We start from the raw sequence: 20,225 nt of genomic DNA, 5'->3' as shown, positions 1-20,225 counted from the left end.
TATATATATATGTGTGTGTGTGTGTGTGTGTGTGTGTTATGGAGCTGCAGAATGTTGTAGGTCCAAGTACCAAATATTTTTCTGATACAATTATTTTTCCACCATAAAAAGTAACTATTTTCGCATGATGTCCCCAAAGATGTTGCAATTACTAGTCAAAAAAAGATCCTAATATGTTTCATTGTAATGCAGCCTTTATTAGTCTATGTCCTACTAGCTTTTTTTGTGGATTCTGAGAGAATAGTAGATGACATTTCCCCTTTAACAGGCCTAGCAATGGATGCCAGAGAGGATGGATGAGGGACGTTGGATGGTGCTGTGATGGATTGAGCTGGCCTGCTCTGGGGCTGTGGGTGGGAGGACCTGGCAGCTGGTGACTACTTGCACACAGACATCAGGGGCTGCAGCAGACACCATGGATTTCAATGTGAAGAAGCTGGCATCTGATGCTGGGGTGTTCTTCACCAGGGCAGTGCAGGTAGGTTGCAGCAGGGGTAGGTGTGTATGTGTGGGTGGATGGGGAGCTGAGTCCCTGGGATGTGCACCCTCCCCTCTGCAGCATCCTTCTTATCCCTCCATCTTTGCTGCATCTCCTATTAGACTGTCCTCATCCACCTGCTGATCACAGCTTCTCCTCTCTGCATCCATTGCATGCAGCCATAGGTGGTCATGAGAGGCAGCCTATGTCTCCTAGAGCTGCTGCAGAACATCTTTGTTATGCATGTTTTTGTACATTTGCATATTTTGCACCTATCCCTAGTATGGATTAATAGATCAATAATTGTATAGTGACCCTGGGATGACATTCAGGCGTGCCTAAAGGTGACCGTGGCGGCGACTGCCCTCCTGTCACTTTGAATCCTAAAAACATCAGCACAACAGCTTCTCCAACCTCTTTGGATGATGACATCATCGTGACGTCATTCCTCTGCTAAACTCGCTCTTCTGCTATAGTTTATGCCACTTTTCTTATTGTCAATTTAGTTGTCCATTTCCAGGAGGAAAAATAGAGGAACGGTACAATGCAGCGTTCTACAAAGATGAACCATTTGAAAAAAAAAAAAACTGGAGAGGGCATTCGTCTGACTAACCCTAATAAGACTCTGCTCAGAGCCCAAACTCGAGAAAGGGTCCTGGGTTGCGGCAGTCACCCCTTGTTCATTGGCCGTGCTCATTAGTAAATTAATGGGTCCTAACTGAATTAGTTTTCATTTCTCTTAAAAAAGTGCTACCCAACATACTACCCCTGTTGGGAAGGAAAATGAGACATGGTTGGGGGCGCTGTGTAATGTGCTGGTGAAACCCTGTGTTGGAGGTGGGGAGCCCCTGTATACCTTGCTGGAGTGGGGGGGCAAGAGTGGGGGGATCCTGTGTACCACGCCGGAGTGGGGGGATCCTGTGTACCACGCCGGAGTGGGGGGGATCCTTTATACCATGCCGGAGCTGTATACCATGTTGGAGTGCGGGGGAGCCCCCTGTATACCATGTCGGAGTGTGTGTGTGGGGGGGAGCCCCCTGTATACCATGTTGGAGTGTGTGTGTGTGTGGGGGCCCCCCTGTATACCATGTTGGAGTGTGTGTGGGGTGGGGGGGGAGCCCCCTGTATACCATGTCGGAGTGTGGGGGGGGGGGGAGCCCTCTGTATGCCATGTTGGAGTGTGTGTGTGGGGGGGAGCCCCCTGTATACCATGTTGGAGTGTGTGTGTGTGGGGTGGGAGCCCCATGTATACCATGTTGGAGTGGGGGGGGGGGGAGCCCCCTGTATACCATGTTGGAGTGTGTGTGGAGGGGGGAGCCCCCTGTATACCGTGGGGTAGGGAACCCTTGTGGGGTATACTGTGGGGGAATCCCTGTATACCTTGCGGGAGTGGAGCGGAACCCCTTTATACCTTGTGGGATTGGTGGTGGTGGGGTCCTCTGAATACAATGCTAGGGAAGGAGGGAACCCTGTATACCTTGTGGGATTGGTGGTGGTGGGGTCCTCTGTATACAGTGCTAGGGAGGGAAGGAACCCCTGTATACCGTGCTGGAGTGGGGGTGGACACCTGTATACAGACCCAGCTGGGGCACCCTTTATTATGCTTTGAAGCCTGGTACCGTGTTAGGGTGGACCCTGTATACAGTGCCGGAGGACCCCTTTCTATGAAGTAATTTTGCCCCTATGAGGCTGTAAGGGTTAAGACTGTGCTAGTCCCAGCTGCCCTGTGCCAGTCCCCCTCCCCTGGGACCTTGTGTAATAACAATGCACTGCTCATTGAGCTGTGGCCGCAGGTGAGCCACAAACTTATGGATGTTTTCAGCCTCCTCATAACGTCTCTGCTCTGTATCCACAAGATGTGTCTATTGTGTGGAGATGGGAGGAAGGATCCTCCGGAGCCTTGAAATATTCATCACTCCATGGCTGATAATACTGGCAGCGCTCTGCGGAGAGGTGTCGATGGCATCATCGTAGTCGTGTGGCCCTCGCCGCCGTGTGTCTGCTGAACCAGTCACAACACTTGGTACACAACAACTGACGCACAAGATGGCTACCGTTAAACTATAAGGGAAACCACATGTTTATACAGTGCGGTATTATGTGGTATCGCATCCCATGTTATCACCTCAGAGGGAGCACAACATAACCCACTGTCCATATTAGGCCTCAAACACCTAAACCTTGTATGGTATGACTAAACTGGGCCTGTGGTATACTATAGACATCTAGGTTTGGTTCTGTTGGCAGAATCGTTACCACAAGCGTAGTTGCAAAAAATTTGGAGACTGTAAAATACCTCAGATTTCCCATACATTGGGATGAGATTCGATTTGTAGTAATAAGTACAGGCGGTCCCCTACTTAAGAACACCCGACTTACAGACGACCCCTAGTTACAAATGGGGCTCTTTAGCCTTAGGCTACAATAAACAGCTATAACAGTTATCAAAGGCGTCTGTAATTAATCTTTATTGTTAATACTGGTTCTTATGACAACCCAACATTTTTAAATCCAATAGTGACAGAGACAATTTTTTTTTTGTTGCCTGGGGTTACAGTTATAAAGTATACAGTTCCGACTTGCATACAAATTCAACTAAGGTTCTGTAGGTTTGATCTTATCTTGTACGTAACCCGGTGACTGCCTGTAATTGGATCAAAATCCCTTAAAATGTCGGTCCAGGAAAGTTTTAGGTCATGGTGTTTAGTTACTGCGTTCTTAGTTTTTTGTAAAGGAATATTTTGTCCATAATAAATGGTAAGGGTGGGGTGGGTGAAGCATGCACATTGCCACTCTATTGAGAGTATGGTGCGGAACCAACCTGCAGGTTGGACCCTACATATCTATCTTTTATTTCTTATCCAGCTCGGGGAGAACTTATGTCCTGATCTGGTTAGAAGTGGATATTGTTGTTTACTTAGGAGAGACGTCAATTATTTAACATGAGCCCATGCAGGGCGAGCACCAGCACCCGGCATACCTGGGCAAGCTATCGGGGGAGGCCCACACAGTCGTGGCAGCTCCTGGTGAGGGGGGCTGTATATAATGAATCCATGGAGGTATGTATATGGTTTAACTGTGAGGGGGCTGTATATTAAATAACCTTGACAAGGCTGTTTGTGATAAACTAGGGAATATTTTAGTTTCTGAATTTCTAATGCCGCCACATGAGTTGGCTGCAAAGGGGCCCACAGCTGCTCGGTTTCCCAGGGGCCTTATGAAACCTGGAGCCAGCCCTGAGCCCATGGATATGGATACCTAGTGGTGACAAGCCTAGTGTTGAGTAGGGATGGTGTATGCAGGGTATAATATATCATAAAAGTAGTAGCAGAGTAGAAGAAAAAACTTGTATATTGTTTTCAAGAAAATTAAAGGGGTTGTAAAAGCACATCAAAAGCACTTCCTTATCTCCCTTTTAAAGTAGCGCCTGTCGGGGGGAGGGGTCACCATAATAGAGAGCTCTAGTTATAGTGATGTAGTAAAACTCGATATTTAAAATGAGTGTAATGCACAGAAACACAATGTATCCATGTAATGGCTCACAAATAATTGATGTTCTCTATAGTGCGGTATTATATGTGCTGCAATCAGTGCTATTAGTCAGTCATATACTTCCCATTTCTAGAAGCTGAAACCCCAGAAAACGTGGCGGGTTTTGTGCGCCGCTGGTATTTGTGTTATGGGTCACTGAAGGATTTCTACAAGGCGCTCAGTCTGGGGGTAAACATCCAAGTGATGACGGTGCCTTAAAGGGGCAGAACTTGTCTTACAGGTACTTCTACATGTAGATCTTTGCAGAAGGTACCGCTAGTTCTTGATAGAAGCAGATCCAACTGGAATATGATGGAGAAGAATGTTATTAATTTTACGAAAGATGATTTATAGGCACGCAAGGATTTATTTTATTTATTTTTTTTATTGTCTCCAAAGTTGGAAGCTGGCAATGATATGTGTATTATTTTAAGTGAGAGTGTGCCCTGTATTGTCGCTTTTGCTTCCTTATTAGTCACAGCAGCATCACCCTTCCCCTTAATAGTCACAGCAAGCCACTATTAACCCTTTCCTCCACATCCTAGATTCTGGATGCGGTCAGTGGGGTAAATGTGAGTACATCTGTTGCTAACACAGGAGGACCCCATAGCCCAGCATCAGGTGGAAACATCCGGGGACACTGACTGCATTATGGGCAAAGTTGGAAGCCAACAAAAATATATTTTAGGGCCAGTCTGCACTGTAACTGGGTTTCTAACATAAAGAATACGAGCAATGCAATGCCCCACAGTGTTGGACTGGCCCACCAAAGAATCAGAGGATCCACCTGGGAGTCCCAGTCTCCGACCTCATACCTCACCCCAGATATGCAGCAGAAGACAACCTATGATGGAGACCAGTATCTCCAGGGGATTATGAAGAAAAATTTGTCCAGATGGGCCATAAATGCCCAACCAGGTTCTATTATAGGGACCATTATGGGCATAGAGCAGTGATGGCGAACCTTTTGGAGACAGAGTGCCGAAGCTACAACCAAAACCTACTTATATGTCGTAAAGTGCCAACATGACAATTTAAGCAGTAACTTCCCTGCTGTATCACAGGTTTTAATTGTATTGGCGTCTTGAGTTCACCAATAGAATAGAAAGATGATAGAGAAATTTGCATTGTAGCTTTCCAACAGGGTCCCCTGAAGAGGAAGAATCAGGGGACCCAGAGCAGGAGCTTCAGTGACAATCCATCTCTATCCACACCCTGCTCCTCCTGTAGCCAAGGATGTCACTTTTTAAAATGTCGCTGAGCATGGCGTGTCTTGGGCTTTATTGGACCGCAGGAGGAAGCCTTGAGTCCTATATGGCAAACTTTGTGGTAGGGGGTGCCACAGAAAGGGCTCTGAGTGCCACCTCTGGCACCCGTGCCATAGGTTCACCACCATTGCCATAGAGCATTCCCCATGAGAATACAAGAGAGTACACAAGTATCTTCTGTAAGTATAATAAAAAGAATTCTCATTGACCAGAGCAACAATGCCAGAAGCAATCCATATCTTTTCTGCGGGCTTCCTATGAGAATACTCAGCTGAACCATAAATACTGTCCTCTCCAGAACTGGTCCCTTGAAGTCAGTAATGGGATTGTTGTTTGACCAGCCTACAGATCCCATATCATGAATATTTCCAGGGTGTTCAGAAATTCCGGCTATGTGACATAAGCCTTTGTAATCCCTTTCCTCGGGCTTTGGTTGCCAGGTTTAAGAAGGGGTTAGTCTCGGCACTGAGGAGCTGGTATGTGTAGGTGGATAAGCCCTTGAAGCAGAGACTGTATCTTGTTATATAAGGGATTATATTCCCTCTTACTGTGATTTTTAGACAAGTTACCCGTTAGGTCATGTTCACATATTCTGTCGGATGTCATGCCTAAATCCTGGAATAATCTGCTGACTTTCTACTTGTAATGGAAGTACATGGGAGCTGAGCTGCAGTTCCCCCGGCACGGCCTCTATGCAGTGAATCTGGCGCCATCTGTGGACAGAGGATAAATGTTACTTGTAGATCCTCCATTAAAGCTGGGCTCTATATAATGTACATTAGACTATGCCGCTATAGATTGTGATGTATATACGTAGTACCTACACTATATGGCAAAACTGCTCTTACTTGTGTCCTGTGGGTCTCTGGCTTTGTAGTTCTTGAGAAGTTCTGTGGTTCCTTCTTTAAAGTGACCACTGGAAACCTTAGCCCCTGTGAATAATAGATGCGGGTCCCACTGGGTGCTTGGAGCGGGGGTACAGGTGCGCTGCTGCATTATTTATCTGTACGGCAGCAGGAAAACAGGTCAAAGGATCCTGACGGCGAGAGCAGAGAGAGGAGCTATTCTCCCCGCGGGCAGATGGCCGTCCGTCAATTGTCATCCAGCAGGGGGGGAACCTGAAATTGATTTCCCTGATTAGCTGTTCCAGTATTATTATGTCTGGAACAGGGAGCAAGGCCGAGCGCGCGTCTGTGTCCTGCAGGCGATCACTTCACAGGGACAACATTATGACATAAGAAAATAATTGCCACTTAAAGGGACCTGTGAGATTATACATACAGTTATGTTGTTGATAGGACACTGTACAATCTGCTAAGCTCCTCCTGCTCTATAACATGCTGCCTGCAGATAGGACAGTGTATATAAGCTGCTCTGCTCCTCCTGCTCTATAACATGCTGCCTGCACATAGGACGGTATATATAAGCTGGTCAGCTTCTCTTGCTCTATAACATGCTGCCTGCAGATAGGACAGTGTATATATAAGCTGCAACAACAATTCCGAGCAGCTGAAAGTCCCCTTTCACTAGCCTCAGGAAAACCGAGACTTATCAGTACCATAGGCTGCTACCAACTGCTGGTTTGATATAAGCCCGGTCCGTTACAGGATTATATCGGGTGAGGAGTCAAACCGCTAACATGTTTATAACTGAGACACGGACATGGGGATTCGTGTATCAAGATAAAAGAACAACACAGGTGCGTGCTACAAAACAGTTCACACAATAGATGTAAATTACAAGAGGAGTACTATGAGTATAAGCAGTTACATTACCTTGTGCCGGACTAGTAGGAAAAATGGTTAATCCACACTTAAAGATCCTTCCTGCTCTTGATGTGATGGTAAATAATACCCCCAGGCAAAAGACGATGGGCAGAAGGGGTGATTTGCTTATATGACCTGAAGTCACACCCCTTGACACCCTCTAGATCAGTGATGGCGAACCTTTCGGAGATAGAGTGCCCAAGCTACAACCAAAACCTACGTATATGTTGCAAAGTGCCAACATGACAATTTGAGCAGTAACTTATTGCTTATTGTAGTAGCACAGGTTTTAATCGTATTGACCTCCTGAATTCACCAATACAATAGAAAGATGGAGAAATTTGGATTCTAGCGTCCCTCCAGGGTCCCCTGAAGAGAGAGAATCAGGGGACCCAGAGCAGGAGCTCCAATGACAATCCATCTCTGTCCACACCTTCTCGCTCCTCCAGTAATCCCGGCAGCCAAGGATGTTGCTTTAAAATAGCGCTGAGCAAGGCACTTTCTGGGCTGTATTGGACCACAGGAGAAAGCCTTGAGTCCTAGCCGGCAAACTCTGTGTTGGGGTGAAGGCCTGGGTGCCCATAGAAAGGGCTCTGAGTGCCACCTCTGGCACCCGTGCCATAGGTTCGCCACCACTGCTCTAGATCAATGGTTCTCAACCTTTCTAATGCTGTGACCCCGCAATACAGTTCCTCATGCTGTGGTGACCCAAAACCATGCAACTCGCAGTAAAAACACAGTAGAATTGCGGCTTTAGGCGACCCCCGGTTTTGGCCGTTCGACCCCCGCTGGGGTCCCGACCCACAGGTTGAGAACCACTGCTCTAGATGGCTCTAGATTTCATCCCACCTTGGATAAGTACAAGCTTCTAAATGGGACATCATAGGATCCGGGCTCTGGACTCATTGGATTTCTCTGGATTCTGTTGAGACCAGACATGACCCAGTTGATATGCTCCCATTGAGAGTTCTATATATCTCCTTTTCCAAGACGGCTAGAGCAAGCTGAAACACACTTACGCGTTCGCCTCACTGCCCTGATCCCAAATACGGATTTGGCCTTGGGCTGGGATAGACCATAACTCCACAGCTGGCATATAGAGTTCTTGGATACATGCTCCTTTGTCTCTTTGTAAAAACGTGGAGGGATTCTAAGAAGAGCCTTCGGTCCCGAATTTCCCCGTGCTCATGGACACTGTGATTGACAGGGAGAGGCCCGATTTCCCCGCCCGCACAGGGAGAGGCTCGATTGTGGGTGGGGTAATCAGGACTCTCACTTTGCGCTCCTGATTGCTGCTTGGATTTGTCAACAATGCCACATCCATGGCTATCATTATATACCAAAAATATAACTTTCTGATCCCTGGATATTTTTTTTTTTTCAGTTCACAGAGGAGAAGTTAGGCCAAGCAGAAAAGACAGAGTTGGACGCTCACTTCGAGAACCTCTTGACCAGAGCCGACAGTACAAAAAACTGGACTGAGAAGATCTTACGTCAGACCGAGGTCCTCCTGCAGCCCAATCCCAGTGAGTGGATAGGATAATATAAAGACGGAATACAAAATGTGAAGCATGATCTGAGTAAGAGGCATGATATGTGGTCACTTCTGTAGGTGCTCGAGTAGAAGAGTTTTTGTATGAAAAATTGGACCGGAAGATTCCTTCTCGAGTGACTAATGGGGAGTTACTGGGCCAGTACATGACTGAAGCAGCCAATGACTTTGGGCCTAGTGGTCCTTATGGTGAGTTGTAACTTTATGCCTTTGGCAACACAAATGTCAGAATAACAAACCCTGACCATATGCTGACCCTCTAATGTGTATGGGGGCTCCTAACTTACCAAATATCTGCTATCGGAGAGATCCATCCACTCTTTTGTGTTTTTTTTATAAGGGGCTGCTGAACTGTGCATTCTTGGTGGAGCCGAGCATGCATGTGTATGAGGTAGTCAAGAGAGCTAGCTGTGGGTAGTTACCTTGTGTAGGTGGAAGTTTAGACTTCATCATTTCTGATCCTTTACTTTCTTTGTATGTAGAATATAGACCTCAATGACTAGGCCTTACATATTTATTGGTAGTCTGGAGTAACTTTGTCTTTTAGCACAATAGACCTAGAGCATCTCATGCCCCCGAATAGGGTCTGATGTAATGGTCCTTGATTGACCACGTTGTGAATCATCCACATCACGAGCTTAGATGTAGAGCCGGGTGCTGCCAGTTTTTCCACACATATATAGAGCGGGCACAGCTCCCAGATGTCGTCTTCTGGCTACATCCTACGTGTTGCCGTCTCCTGGCTCTGGCAGATAAGACTGATGGGGATGTAATAGGAGCCTGTGGGCAGGGTACGTCCTCACCGTAATTGCATTGTGCTCTCTCCCTGCGCTTCATTGGCTTTTAATCTGATTCCGTGTACAGCTTATAGCGGCCATGTGCCCCCCACCACATGCCTAATTGTACTCCAATCCCTTGTATTCTCAGGGCAGACATTAATCAAGGTCGGGGAGACACAGAAACGTCTGGGGATTGCAGAACGAGACTTCATCCATTCTTCCTCTATCAACTTCCTGACTCCTCTGCGCAACTTTCTGGAAGGAGATTGGAGAACTATTTCTGTAAGTTGTGCTCCATCTTTATTGTCACCAAGTCTCCGACCCCTGTCTCCATGATGGGAACTGAGCACCAAGTAGAGCGTTCAGATGAGCAAAGTGCTCGGCTATACCCATTGGCCTCATAGGAAAGAGCGGAGCGTGGACCCCATTCTCAGGTCAGAAGTCATAAACGGTCCTGTGGAGAGGCCATAATTTTACTTTCACCACCTTCTAAGGGGCCCACTTGTTCTCTAAAACCACTTAGGTGTGGCGGTCTAGCAGTGAATGTGGTATCTGAAGCAGTGTGTCGTTTGTATGTTGCTGTTGATGCCTTCTGCAAATTGAAAGCGGTGTGATAATTGGATGAAATTTAAAGGGGTTGTCCTTTTTTTTAAGAGTAAGTCAGATGAGGCTACTAGGCAATGATCATTGCTGCAGCTCACTTGACTGTCCACTTTTTAGATATTGTTGAGATGGTTACACCCACTTGTCTTGTTTTCATTCCATCACAGAAGGAGAGGAGAATCCTGCAGAACCGCCGCCTGGATCTTGACGCCTGTAAAGCCCGACTGAAGAAGGCTAAAGCAGCGGAGGCCAAAGCCGCGGTAATGTCCCGCCTGATAACCACCACTACATGGGGGTGCATGTACATATAGGGGGTAAAGGCGGCCACCTTTCCATACATTCCTCCCATTTGACATGTTTCTACATTTTCACCACTTTTTTTCGTTGGGGGTGGCAGGGGCTATTAGTAGGATTTCGGTGGTGAGCGCTCATATTATTTCTCATGTGTCTGTTCCTCTATAATCCACATAAGTCACCATTAACTCCCATCTCATTGGGCTATTGTACTGACCTCACCATCGCCATCTTTACACTAGTTTTGGGGTGCAGTGTTTGGCTGCTATTAACTCCCCCTTCCCTCCCCCCTGTTCCGTTCTGTTTGCCCCCCACTAACCTTGTGGTGTTTTTCTGTTGTGTTTTTTTTTTTTGTGATTTGCTCAGCTCGAGGGCGATGTGAGTATTGTCGCTCAGGTCATTGCTGTGACTTCCTATTTTGCTTCTTTCTTTTCACATGTAAACTTTTTATTTTCCACTGCCTGACTGTAGGGTTGGGGGTGCGGTAGGGAGTCGGGAAAGTTATGTATATATGGACGGGCCTATGTACCACCTCGATGAGCCACTAAGAGTTGGGTGCTCTGATGCATTACGACATCCAAATTCTCTACAGCATTGGCTTTACAGATGTAGCAGGACCACGTTTGTTATGTGGTGTAGGGTGCTGATAAGATGTGATTTTATACTCAACATGCAGCACAAAATCTTCTATTTGGCCATTTTGGGTTTGCTTTGGCTGCTAAAGATTTGGAGGATCTTGCAGTACTAGTTAGAATTACGGATGTAGCAGAGCTGAATGTTATAGAGAACTGTGTATTGACCTATATATAGTATAGTGTGTAGTACAATGTGTATGACCCCATTTTGTTACCCCTTCCCATTCATCCTGCATGGTCAGTCCCAGCAATATTTTGTGTTAATTTTTATTCATTTTGGCCACCGCCAGATTCTTGTATACCCAACCAGTGACCACAAGGTCGTAGGAAATTTTGGCCCTTGACTACTGATACTGAATTGGAGGTGTCAGGTAGGCCCATAATCACAACATAATGGGTTTACAGATTTGGATCCATGTCATGCCCCTCTGAATGTCATGAACATTAGGGAAGAGTTGTCAGAGTTCTCATTGGGGCAGCCTATTTTTGGCATCGTACATCGAAGGTGGGAATGATGAGGTGATTATAGAAGCCTTGAGTTCACTATTTATGAGACAAAATGCACCTTGTGCCTTGATGATGGCGCTATACAGGCAGCCATGTTGCTTCATGTAGCCCTGTATTTTTGAGAATGTTCTTGTCACCCATCTATGAAGGTTGGCATTAGTAGTGGTGTATGGCATGTGTGCCCCGGGTTCCCTACCCCACATGCCGTGGCATTTCCGTATTGCTGTGGTGTGTGTCCCCCTCTCCTGCTCTTTGCATGTGGCTGCCCTCTCAGCTTTGAAGCTTTGCATCTGCGCTTATTAATTGGGCACGGAATATGGCCATGGCAGGAGATGCCCGGGGGCACCCGCTATGTCTGCATCATCCAGGATGTACAGTAGGGAGGACAATCGGAGTATATGTATGTGGTGACTTGTTTTGTGATGTTGGGGTTTATTTCATGAAATTGTCCTTAGTGCCTAACCCAAATGCATGATTTATGTTGTACACTGGGGTATTAACCTCTCACAGGTTAATAGTGTCAGAAGTCGAATCTGATCTTGTTACGTTTTCAAAACTTCTTCCGGCAGCCATATTAGTTGTTATATCAACGATGTAAATATCTATGATGCCACTACAGGAACTGTAGAAGGAGACGACTCCTAGACCAATGTTTAATACTTGTATTACTTCTATATAACTCCTGTTTGGATGAGGAGGACCATTAGTTGTCATCGGTGGTATAAATGATGTGCACCATAAATATATAGCAGGCCAAACAAACAATAACCAGTCAGCCAGCGCCATCTTGTCTATCCTTGTTATCGCTGCTCTTTGCCCTCTTTACCCATCCATGTTCTTTTTTGTTTTCTTTGGTTTGTGTGCTAGTGTTTTTCACATTCATGTTCCCTGCATGACATGAGCTCTGTTCCCCGCAGGCTTTGCCTGATTTTCAGGAGACCCGACCTCGTAATTACGTACTGTCGGCCAGTGCGTCAGCGGTAAGATCAATCGAAACTATTTTCCCTTCCCTCAGCCCCTCGTCCATTCCTTTCCCAGAAATAAAACACTAGCTGGTGACATTTTTATTAGGCTATATTATCCTCATAATCATTTTATTATGTAGACCTCCCCATTACTGATTATATAATGTGATTTTGGTGTCAACTAGGCCTCATTTATCAGAACAGCCTCTTTGTCCATAGCAACCAACCAGGGCTCAGTTTTCATTTCTCAATTGGCTCCACCAAAATGAAAGCTGTGCTGTGATTGGTCGTTAACAACAACAGGACTGGATATCTTTCAGCCAGTTTTGTTACTACCCCACAATCATATGTTTTCTGTGTATGTTTAGTTAAGGGTTATGTGCCCAGACTCTTGCCTAATATTTTGGCTTCATAAAATAAGTTTTCTGTGGTAAAAGTTGATTTTCTTTTTCAATTTTGATCTGTCAAGTACAGTACAGACCAAAATTCTGGACACTCCTTCTCATTCAAAGAGTTTTCTGTATTTTCCTGACTATAAAAATTGTAAATTCACACTGAAGGCATCAAATCTATGAATTACACACCTGCTCTTTGAATGAGAAGGTGTGTCCAAACTTTTGGGCTATACTGTATGTAGGCTACTAAAATGTCATCAGTGTAGGGTTAGAGGGCAAAAGTCTAGAAAAACTTGGTCTGAAGGAATGATCCCACAACGTAAAATATGGTGTCCAAAACAGCAAGGACTTCTAAAAACCATCTATGGTTCAGTTGATTGAGACCATTTGGATACAGAATGATGTAACCCTAGATGTTGTTGTTGATGTTGTTGTAGTCTCCTTCCCATTGTATCTTCCGATATCTCAATGACTGATAGTTGTGTAACGTTGGTTTTGGGTGTTGTTTTTGTACAGAGTCCACCATTTCATTTTGGTGTCTTTAAGTCACCCCCTTCACACATAAGATGCCACTAACACCCATCAACTACAATCTAGGTCCTTATAGGGAAAGTAAGGTGCTCTTGAGGTCAAATAGGTATAGAATTGACACGCTTGTAGTCCCATCTCTATGGTCCAGGGTATCATGTGGGTTAGACTTATATTAAGTCTAAATAATTTTAGGATTTTCTAGACTGGGGCATGGCCAGATACTGGCAGCTATACTAATAGAACAATTCCCTTGGGGAACACAACCCTGATTTATAATGTTGGGTTTTTGAGACAAAATGTATTATTTTTAGTGAAAAACATAGTGTCCCTCCAGTGAGGAGCTCTTTTTAGCTTAACTGTGACTACTGCCTTTCTACAGTGTCTGCTGGGGGTAATAGGTGGTCTTGGACATGCCCCTTGTTACCTAATTGGATTTGAGGTAAAAAAAAGTCCTTGAGGTCCAGAGTATCACTTTAATCCATCAAACAATCGATTTCTATTATTTCTATAAAGTATTTTAACGTTAGTAAATAGAGGGGGAAACCCCACACCATTCTTCCAAGTAAGGACCTATGTATATATATGATACTGCTCCACATATCAATGCCCCAACTTAACCCTTCCCTTTCCTTCCCATCTGTGAAACATCACTGGCTGTTGTGTTTTGTTGAGTGCCTATGACGTATCTCAGACTCATCTCTCCTGTTACTCTGTGACTGCAGCTCTGGAGTGACGAGGTGGACAAGGTAAGTGCACCCGAGACTACACACTGGACTAATGTTGTGTCCGTATGGTCCACCGAAAGTGTTATAAGAGGGAAAACCAGATCTCTCATCCTGCGTCCTCAGAAAATCCCATCACTGTGGCCCACAAGACCCAGGAATGGTTCCTTCAACGGTTTGAATACTGACTTTTTGAACAATAGATCGTAAAAAAGTAGTTTTTAAGTAGAAATAATACATAGTAGTAATGGCTTAATTGATCTGCCTGTTGATTAATAAATGTAATCCAAGAAGCACAAATGATTACAAGGTCCTTTCATCATCCTGGTGACTTCCCCTATGACTTCTCAGTTGTGGACCACATGGGACAATACTGTGCCGCTTGAGATCTGTAATTTAGTTGCCTGACCAAAGTGGAATTTCGGGGTGTTTTAGGGGTGAAAGCTTCTGTGGCCTTCACTAGTAGGGGCTCCACTACAGCATGGAGCATCTGGGCAATTGGCCGGTTCGACATCATAAAATTGACAGTGACAAGATTGAGCATGGTTAAAGCAGTTCTCGGTGTCTTATATCTACCATGGGAGGGAAGCCAAGATCCCGAGGCCTCCATGTTGTGTGATGAAGTTGTATCCATCAGATAGTCTCCTCAAGGATTCTGTGGATCATGCAGTGTTGGACTTTTCTGAGGTGCAGTTTTGAGACATCTTGGTCTGAGGGGAATTGTGATACATAGACTGATCCAAATATACAAATCCAGATATATGAACGTTCCAGGCGCCACTTTAAGCTTCTCTGTTTTTCCCTGCTTCCCTCCCAGCATGATCCTCTCCGCTGTTTCCGTAGGATGCACGTACTCATCCATAGGGATGGGCCCTTATATCTCCAAGGCTTCATGTGACACTTCATGTCCAGTCATACATCTTGTGTATCTTGTGTCACCAGGACAAATGTATTTTCTTCTAATGTGAAACTGTCCCCCTACACCCGTGCAGGCAGCCATTTTAAAGACCAGCCCGGCACCCGTCTTTACTAGACTCTAGTGATATCACCAAGGCATGTAGTCACTGGTGTCTAGTGCAGGAGCTCTTTCATGGCTGTCTCCACTGTACATCCATAGTTTTCACACTATACGACTCCCTATGTGTTTAAAAGAAGAACCCTACCATCTTATTTTTGGACGAAGTAGGGCTTGTAGTCAAAAAATTAAGTCTTGTTACTTTAAACATTGTCTAAAGTTCCATGGAAGATGTTGTGTCCCCTCTTTTCTCCAGATTAGGGCACCCTAATGTGATCCACCTTTTTTTTGTGTGTAAACACAACAATCTCCGGGGGTTTTTTTTTACCATAAAATACAGTATGGGGTAAACCATGAAACCTCCTTGAGGGTGTTTTGATGTGGAGGACTTTGAGGCAAGATCTTGTTTAGTAGAAGGCATAGTGTTATGATCCACCACATTTGCACATCGACCATTAGTACTGTCCTTACTAGAAAGTGTTGCTGCCACCCCATCCAGATTACAAAGAAGGTAGAACCAGCGAAGGAGAACAGTCCACAGAGGAAGCAGCTCCATCATGGTCTTCAACGTTTCCAAAACATCTCAAGCCGAGGAGCTAGTAATATCCCTGAGGCCCCTTGTGCATGTCACAAGTTACTAAATTTTCTATTATTTATATGTTGTAGCTATTGTTATATGTCAGCCTATGTTTGTGATATTGGAATCAGCAGAGTTTGTCACACAGAGAAGTACTCTTCCCATAGTATATACTATGCCAGGAGTCTACTGGGTAATCGTATAAGAAGAGTTCCTTACATAGAAGAGGCATTACATTTATGTGCTTGGAAGGCCCCTTTAAGGCTTGGTTGTTAATAGGTTAATCAATAAAATTCAGACTGTATAGAAAGAGCTCACTGCATGCCATCATACCTAAGACTCCATCATAGTTTGCAGTAAGCTCCCTCTAGTGGTGGCTGCAGGTAAGCAGAATATTATTAACTAGGATTTGAAGCACTGATCCCTATAGATCTATTAGGGAAAAAATAATAGGCATGGAATCTATTGTATCTGACAAAGACGTGGCAAAGGATTCACTCTAAGGATAAGGTTACAGGAATGAATACACATCAATTCTATAGATATCTATTACTACTTATGGCTCTGTGGGACAATTAAAGGGATTTCTAGTTGTGCTGTGGGACTGCACAAGTGAGTTCAGGAACGGGTGGTATGTGCCATGTGGTCTCCGGTTAACGTGGCAGCGATTGATTTCTCTTGCAGGCGGAGCATGAACTGAGAGTGGCTCAGACAGAGTTTGATCGTCAGGCGGAGGTGACCAGACTGCTGCTGGAGGGGATAAGCAGTACTCACGTGAGTCTGCACTCAATGAGTGATCAATCATAAACAAATGAATAGTAAGGATTGTATGTGACAACAGGGTTTGTATGTGGTCAGTAACTATGGGAACACATCCCTTTAAATAGGAGCTACAAACGCTAATAGATTTATATTAAAGTCATTTGCATTTTATTTGCATTGGAGCAGTAAAAATATGTCCATATTGTCCGCGTCATGTGACTAGTGTATGTATGACTGTTTACCGAGTGGTGTCAGCGTAGGAAACCGTATCCTGGAAAAAGAGCCGCGTGTCACCGGCCGTGTCTTCCACAGGTCAATCATCTGCGCTGCTTGCACGAGTTTGCAGAGGCCCAGGCCACGTACTACGCCCAGTGCTACCAGTACATGGTGGACCTGCAGAAACAGCTGGGCAGGTAGGTCATGGGGGAATGGTGGAGGGAGATTGTTTGGAAGGGTAACTATGTATATTGCTTAAAGTGATTTGTGTATATTCATATATACTTGGCTCCAAGCTGTAATTATACTAAACAGGTTTCCTTGTACAAAGATGACATTTTAATAGGTTTTATTTTCTGCAATAATTTTTTTTTTAAAAGATCTCTGCTTGCTTTCATGCAATAGAAATCTTCACTGTTTGCCTTCAGTGAATAGAACCATGACAGCAAACAAAGATCTTGAAAACCATAAAATTTGATTGGGTGTACATATACCGCGGATGAAGCGGCAGGGGCAGTGCTGTACCTGGTGCTCGGGGGAGGCTATTCCTAGGGCTGCCCCTTGGGGCTATTGTTTGATGTCGGTGATGGTATATTTGCCAGTAATCTTTTTCTCCTCCCTTCCTGCTGCCAGTTCCAGGGGTGAGGTGTAAGTATATCTTATGTGCTGCATGTCTATGTACATACGTGGGTACTATGAAATATGTGATCAGTTCAGGGTTTTTGGGGCTGCATTGTGTAGTGCAGATGACATCATCATTCCAGGGTATCACTGATGAGGGCGGCTAGTCTAAAAGGAAACCTACCATCAGAAGTAGATGTGATGGTAGATTCCTCTTGCTGCCTCTGCCCTAATCTGTAATGTAATAATTCTGGAACCTAATTTGTTACTTTACATATTACTAAAATTAAGTTTGTAACTGTAGAGGCTACTGGGGCGTGGAGTAGCCTGGCCCGGACACTGGGAGCTTAGGCCTCTACAGGTAATTTACATATTACTAAAGTTTAATAATCCTGGAATTTAGGCTAATTTATAAATGACAGACTAGGGCAGAGGCATCTACCATCAGATGTTATTCTGATAGATTCCTCTAAAACCTGGGGTGGGGCATACTCTTACCTTACTTTATAATCTGATAGCCATGGACAGCTCTTCTATCCATGGACCGCTCTTCTATCCATGGACCGCTCTTCTCTGAATAACCAGTCTGCACCGTTGTCTTTGACAGATTTCCTTCTACATTTGTGGGGAACGCAGACGCTGTCCCCGCACCCCTCAACACCTCCCCTCCAGCCGCCACTCTCCCCTTACTCCAAGCCGTAAGTCCCAACCCTGCAGACGGGACCCTGAATCCAGCAGAAGTCAAACCACCTGCGAGCGGCACACGGAAAGCCCGAGTGCTATACGACTACGAGGCGGCGGACAGCACGGAGCTGGGCCTCAGGGCCGATGAGGTGAGGTGTCACTGCTCACCTGGGGTTTCAGGTCTTGTAGTTTAGGGTCTTACATAGTGACCTATTTACTCTCCCCCCTCCAGTTAATCACGGTATACAGCCTCCCCGGCATGGACCCTGACTGGCTCATCGGAGAGAGGGGGAACCAGAAAGGCAAAGTCCCTGTGACATACCTGGAACTCCTCAGCTAGACTGAGGGCCATCGCTGTGTAGGATCTCTCAACAAGCCAATATCCCCCTTGGGGCCGTTTGATTGCTCGGAGGCTGCTGCTTCTTCTTCAAGACACCCACTACATCTCTCCTTGCAAATCTCCACCTGACCCCCTATCCTGTTTTTGATCAGCCTCCAGAGTTTCTAATACCTTCCAGCACATAAGAGGTTAAGCAGCGTTGCTCCATGTGTCATTAAACGACTTTACCGTTGCAGCACAGATCCAAACCCGTCATGACCAACATTGCTTGCACTAAAGTCAAAGATTTCAAGTGTACCCCACCCACACCCCAAGGTCTGTCCCCAAATCTAGTTTTAAACCTAAATTATGTATTGTCTGTACCAAACGCATTCATGAACAGTCAATGTGGAGCCCCCCACTGGTAGAAGAGTGTCCTGCAGGCCAGAACTGGGAATGTCCAGATAATACGATCACTTTATCACCACTATGCAGGGGGGCGCTCTATATTAACCCCTCATTGTAACCTACAACTACTACCCAAGCCATCTGTATACGCACGTTCCCTTGTATGTTTCCGGCACTCTTCTACCAGGCAATGTATATCGAGGTTTTACTTTCTACTACAGCGCTTTGCTTTTTAGAGGACAGTAGAATTTATCAAAACTTTTCCAACTGCCTGTTGATTTGATGCACCCCCCTCCCCAAAAAAGTATGCAAATAATCTAGATTCTAGTGTGCAGTAATGGTGCAGATCAGTATGTCACCATGGCTACAGACTACAAACAAGTCATGTGCAGTCTGTTGCTAATCTAAAATGAACACATACACCAAGACTGCAGGATCAGACTACACGGGGGCTGTGTGTAGTCATTGTGACACATCGCTCTGCATGATGGATGTGTACAATTTGGAACAGTTTTTTCTTCAACAAAAAAATAATAAATGCTAATTATACATCTAACATCTTATCTGAGGACGGCGCAGCACAGAGCGGGGGAAAAACTGCTGCAAAGATTAAGACATTGCATTCTTGTGTTGCATTTTGAAACAAAAGTGAAGCATGGAGGAGCTACACAAGAACACAAATATGTTTAGACCCAAATGCTTGTATTATGGAATGAGCAACACGTGTTGTGCTGCTAAATAAATGTTGCTCGTTCCAGAATACAAACTTTTCATCTTTTCAAATGCAAAGTGTGAATGCAGCCATAGGGAAAGCAAGAGCGTTCTGCTTCCCTAAACTCCTCCAATTCTTTCTTCATTTATAGAAGAGATGCCTTAGTCTAAGAGTCACAGGGGACCTGCCAAGAAAATCCTGGTTCAGCATCTCCCCCTTTGTTCTGTTCACAAAACTCATGTAAAAAGGAAACTTTTCCCTGCAGCGTGAATCCAGAGCAAGTGCCATTCATGACATTCCCAGGCACCAGTTTAGGGCTTGTTCACACTACAGGGTTCCATCCACTAAAAGCCCATGTGTTGGTCTGTACTCAAAGGCTCAACATTGAGGCTAAAGAAGTTTGAAGTCTGGGAAACATCACTGACATGTGGACTAAACATAGTTCTTTGCATGAACATTTACCCCACACCCCCCAGTATGATGTCCCGCTGCCGATATAACAAACACCTGAGGTCCTCCTACATATTTGCAGTATTAGAAAGACATTAGAACTAATTACCTTTAGCAGATATGCAGTGTCCTAAGACAGTGCAGCCATACTGTGTAGATACACTACTATGAATGTAACATTTCTAGCCTCTTTATACCTTCTATAACATTGTGGCTTTTCAGATATACGTATATTGGGGGGTGCGTCGCTCTCAGCAGACACAGGATCTGCATGCTCACTGAAGGACAATTATTTCTAATGTATACTCGGACCACTGCCCCCATCATCCGGCTTCATTGATCTGATTCCTGAGTGTTATTTATTGCTTGTCTGCATTTTACTGTCTGTGTTTGATTAGATATTAATAAATTCTATCATTCCTGCACGGCGGTGGC

At 45.1% G+C, this 20,225-nt stretch overlaps 1 protein-coding gene across 10 annotated transcripts; it reads left to right on the top strand.

Annotated features, from left to right (window-relative positions):
* Window positions 1-318: 318 nt before the first annotated feature.
* On the top strand, window positions 319-20,217 carry SH3GLB2 (SH3 domain containing GRB2 like, endophilin B2). Of its 10 annotated transcripts, XM_072124346.1 has the most exons (13): window positions 319-478; window positions 8,428-8,569; window positions 8,656-8,784; window positions 9,523-9,656; window positions 10,145-10,237; window positions 10,638-10,649; window positions 12,331-12,393; window positions 14,027-14,050; window positions 16,303-16,392; window positions 16,693-16,793; window positions 17,230-17,244; window positions 17,825-18,050; window positions 18,134-20,217. In XM_072124346.1, exons 1-13 carry the CDS (start codon window positions 416-418, stop codon window positions 18,239-18,241), a joined length of 1,200 nt encoding a protein of 399 aa, XP_071980447.1. In that variant the 5' UTR covers window positions 319-415; the 3' UTR covers window positions 18,242-20,217. The 10 variants fall into 10 exon arrangements, with proteins under 10 accessions (XP_071980447.1, XP_071980448.1, XP_071980451.1 ...); XM_072124347.1 differs by lacking the exon at window positions 10,638-10,649; XM_072124350.1 differs by lacking the exon at window positions 14,027-14,050.
* The last annotated feature ends 8 nt before the right edge of the window (window positions 20,218-20,225 follow it).

The sequence above is a fragment of the Engystomops pustulosus genome, chromosome 9 (genome assembly GCF_040894005.1).
Source record: "Engystomops pustulosus chromosome 9, aEngPut4.maternal, whole genome shotgun sequence".
NCBI lineage: Eukaryota > Metazoa > Chordata > Amphibia > Anura > Leptodactylidae > Engystomops > Engystomops pustulosus.
This window is presented reverse-complemented; position numbering and strand designations above follow the sequence as displayed.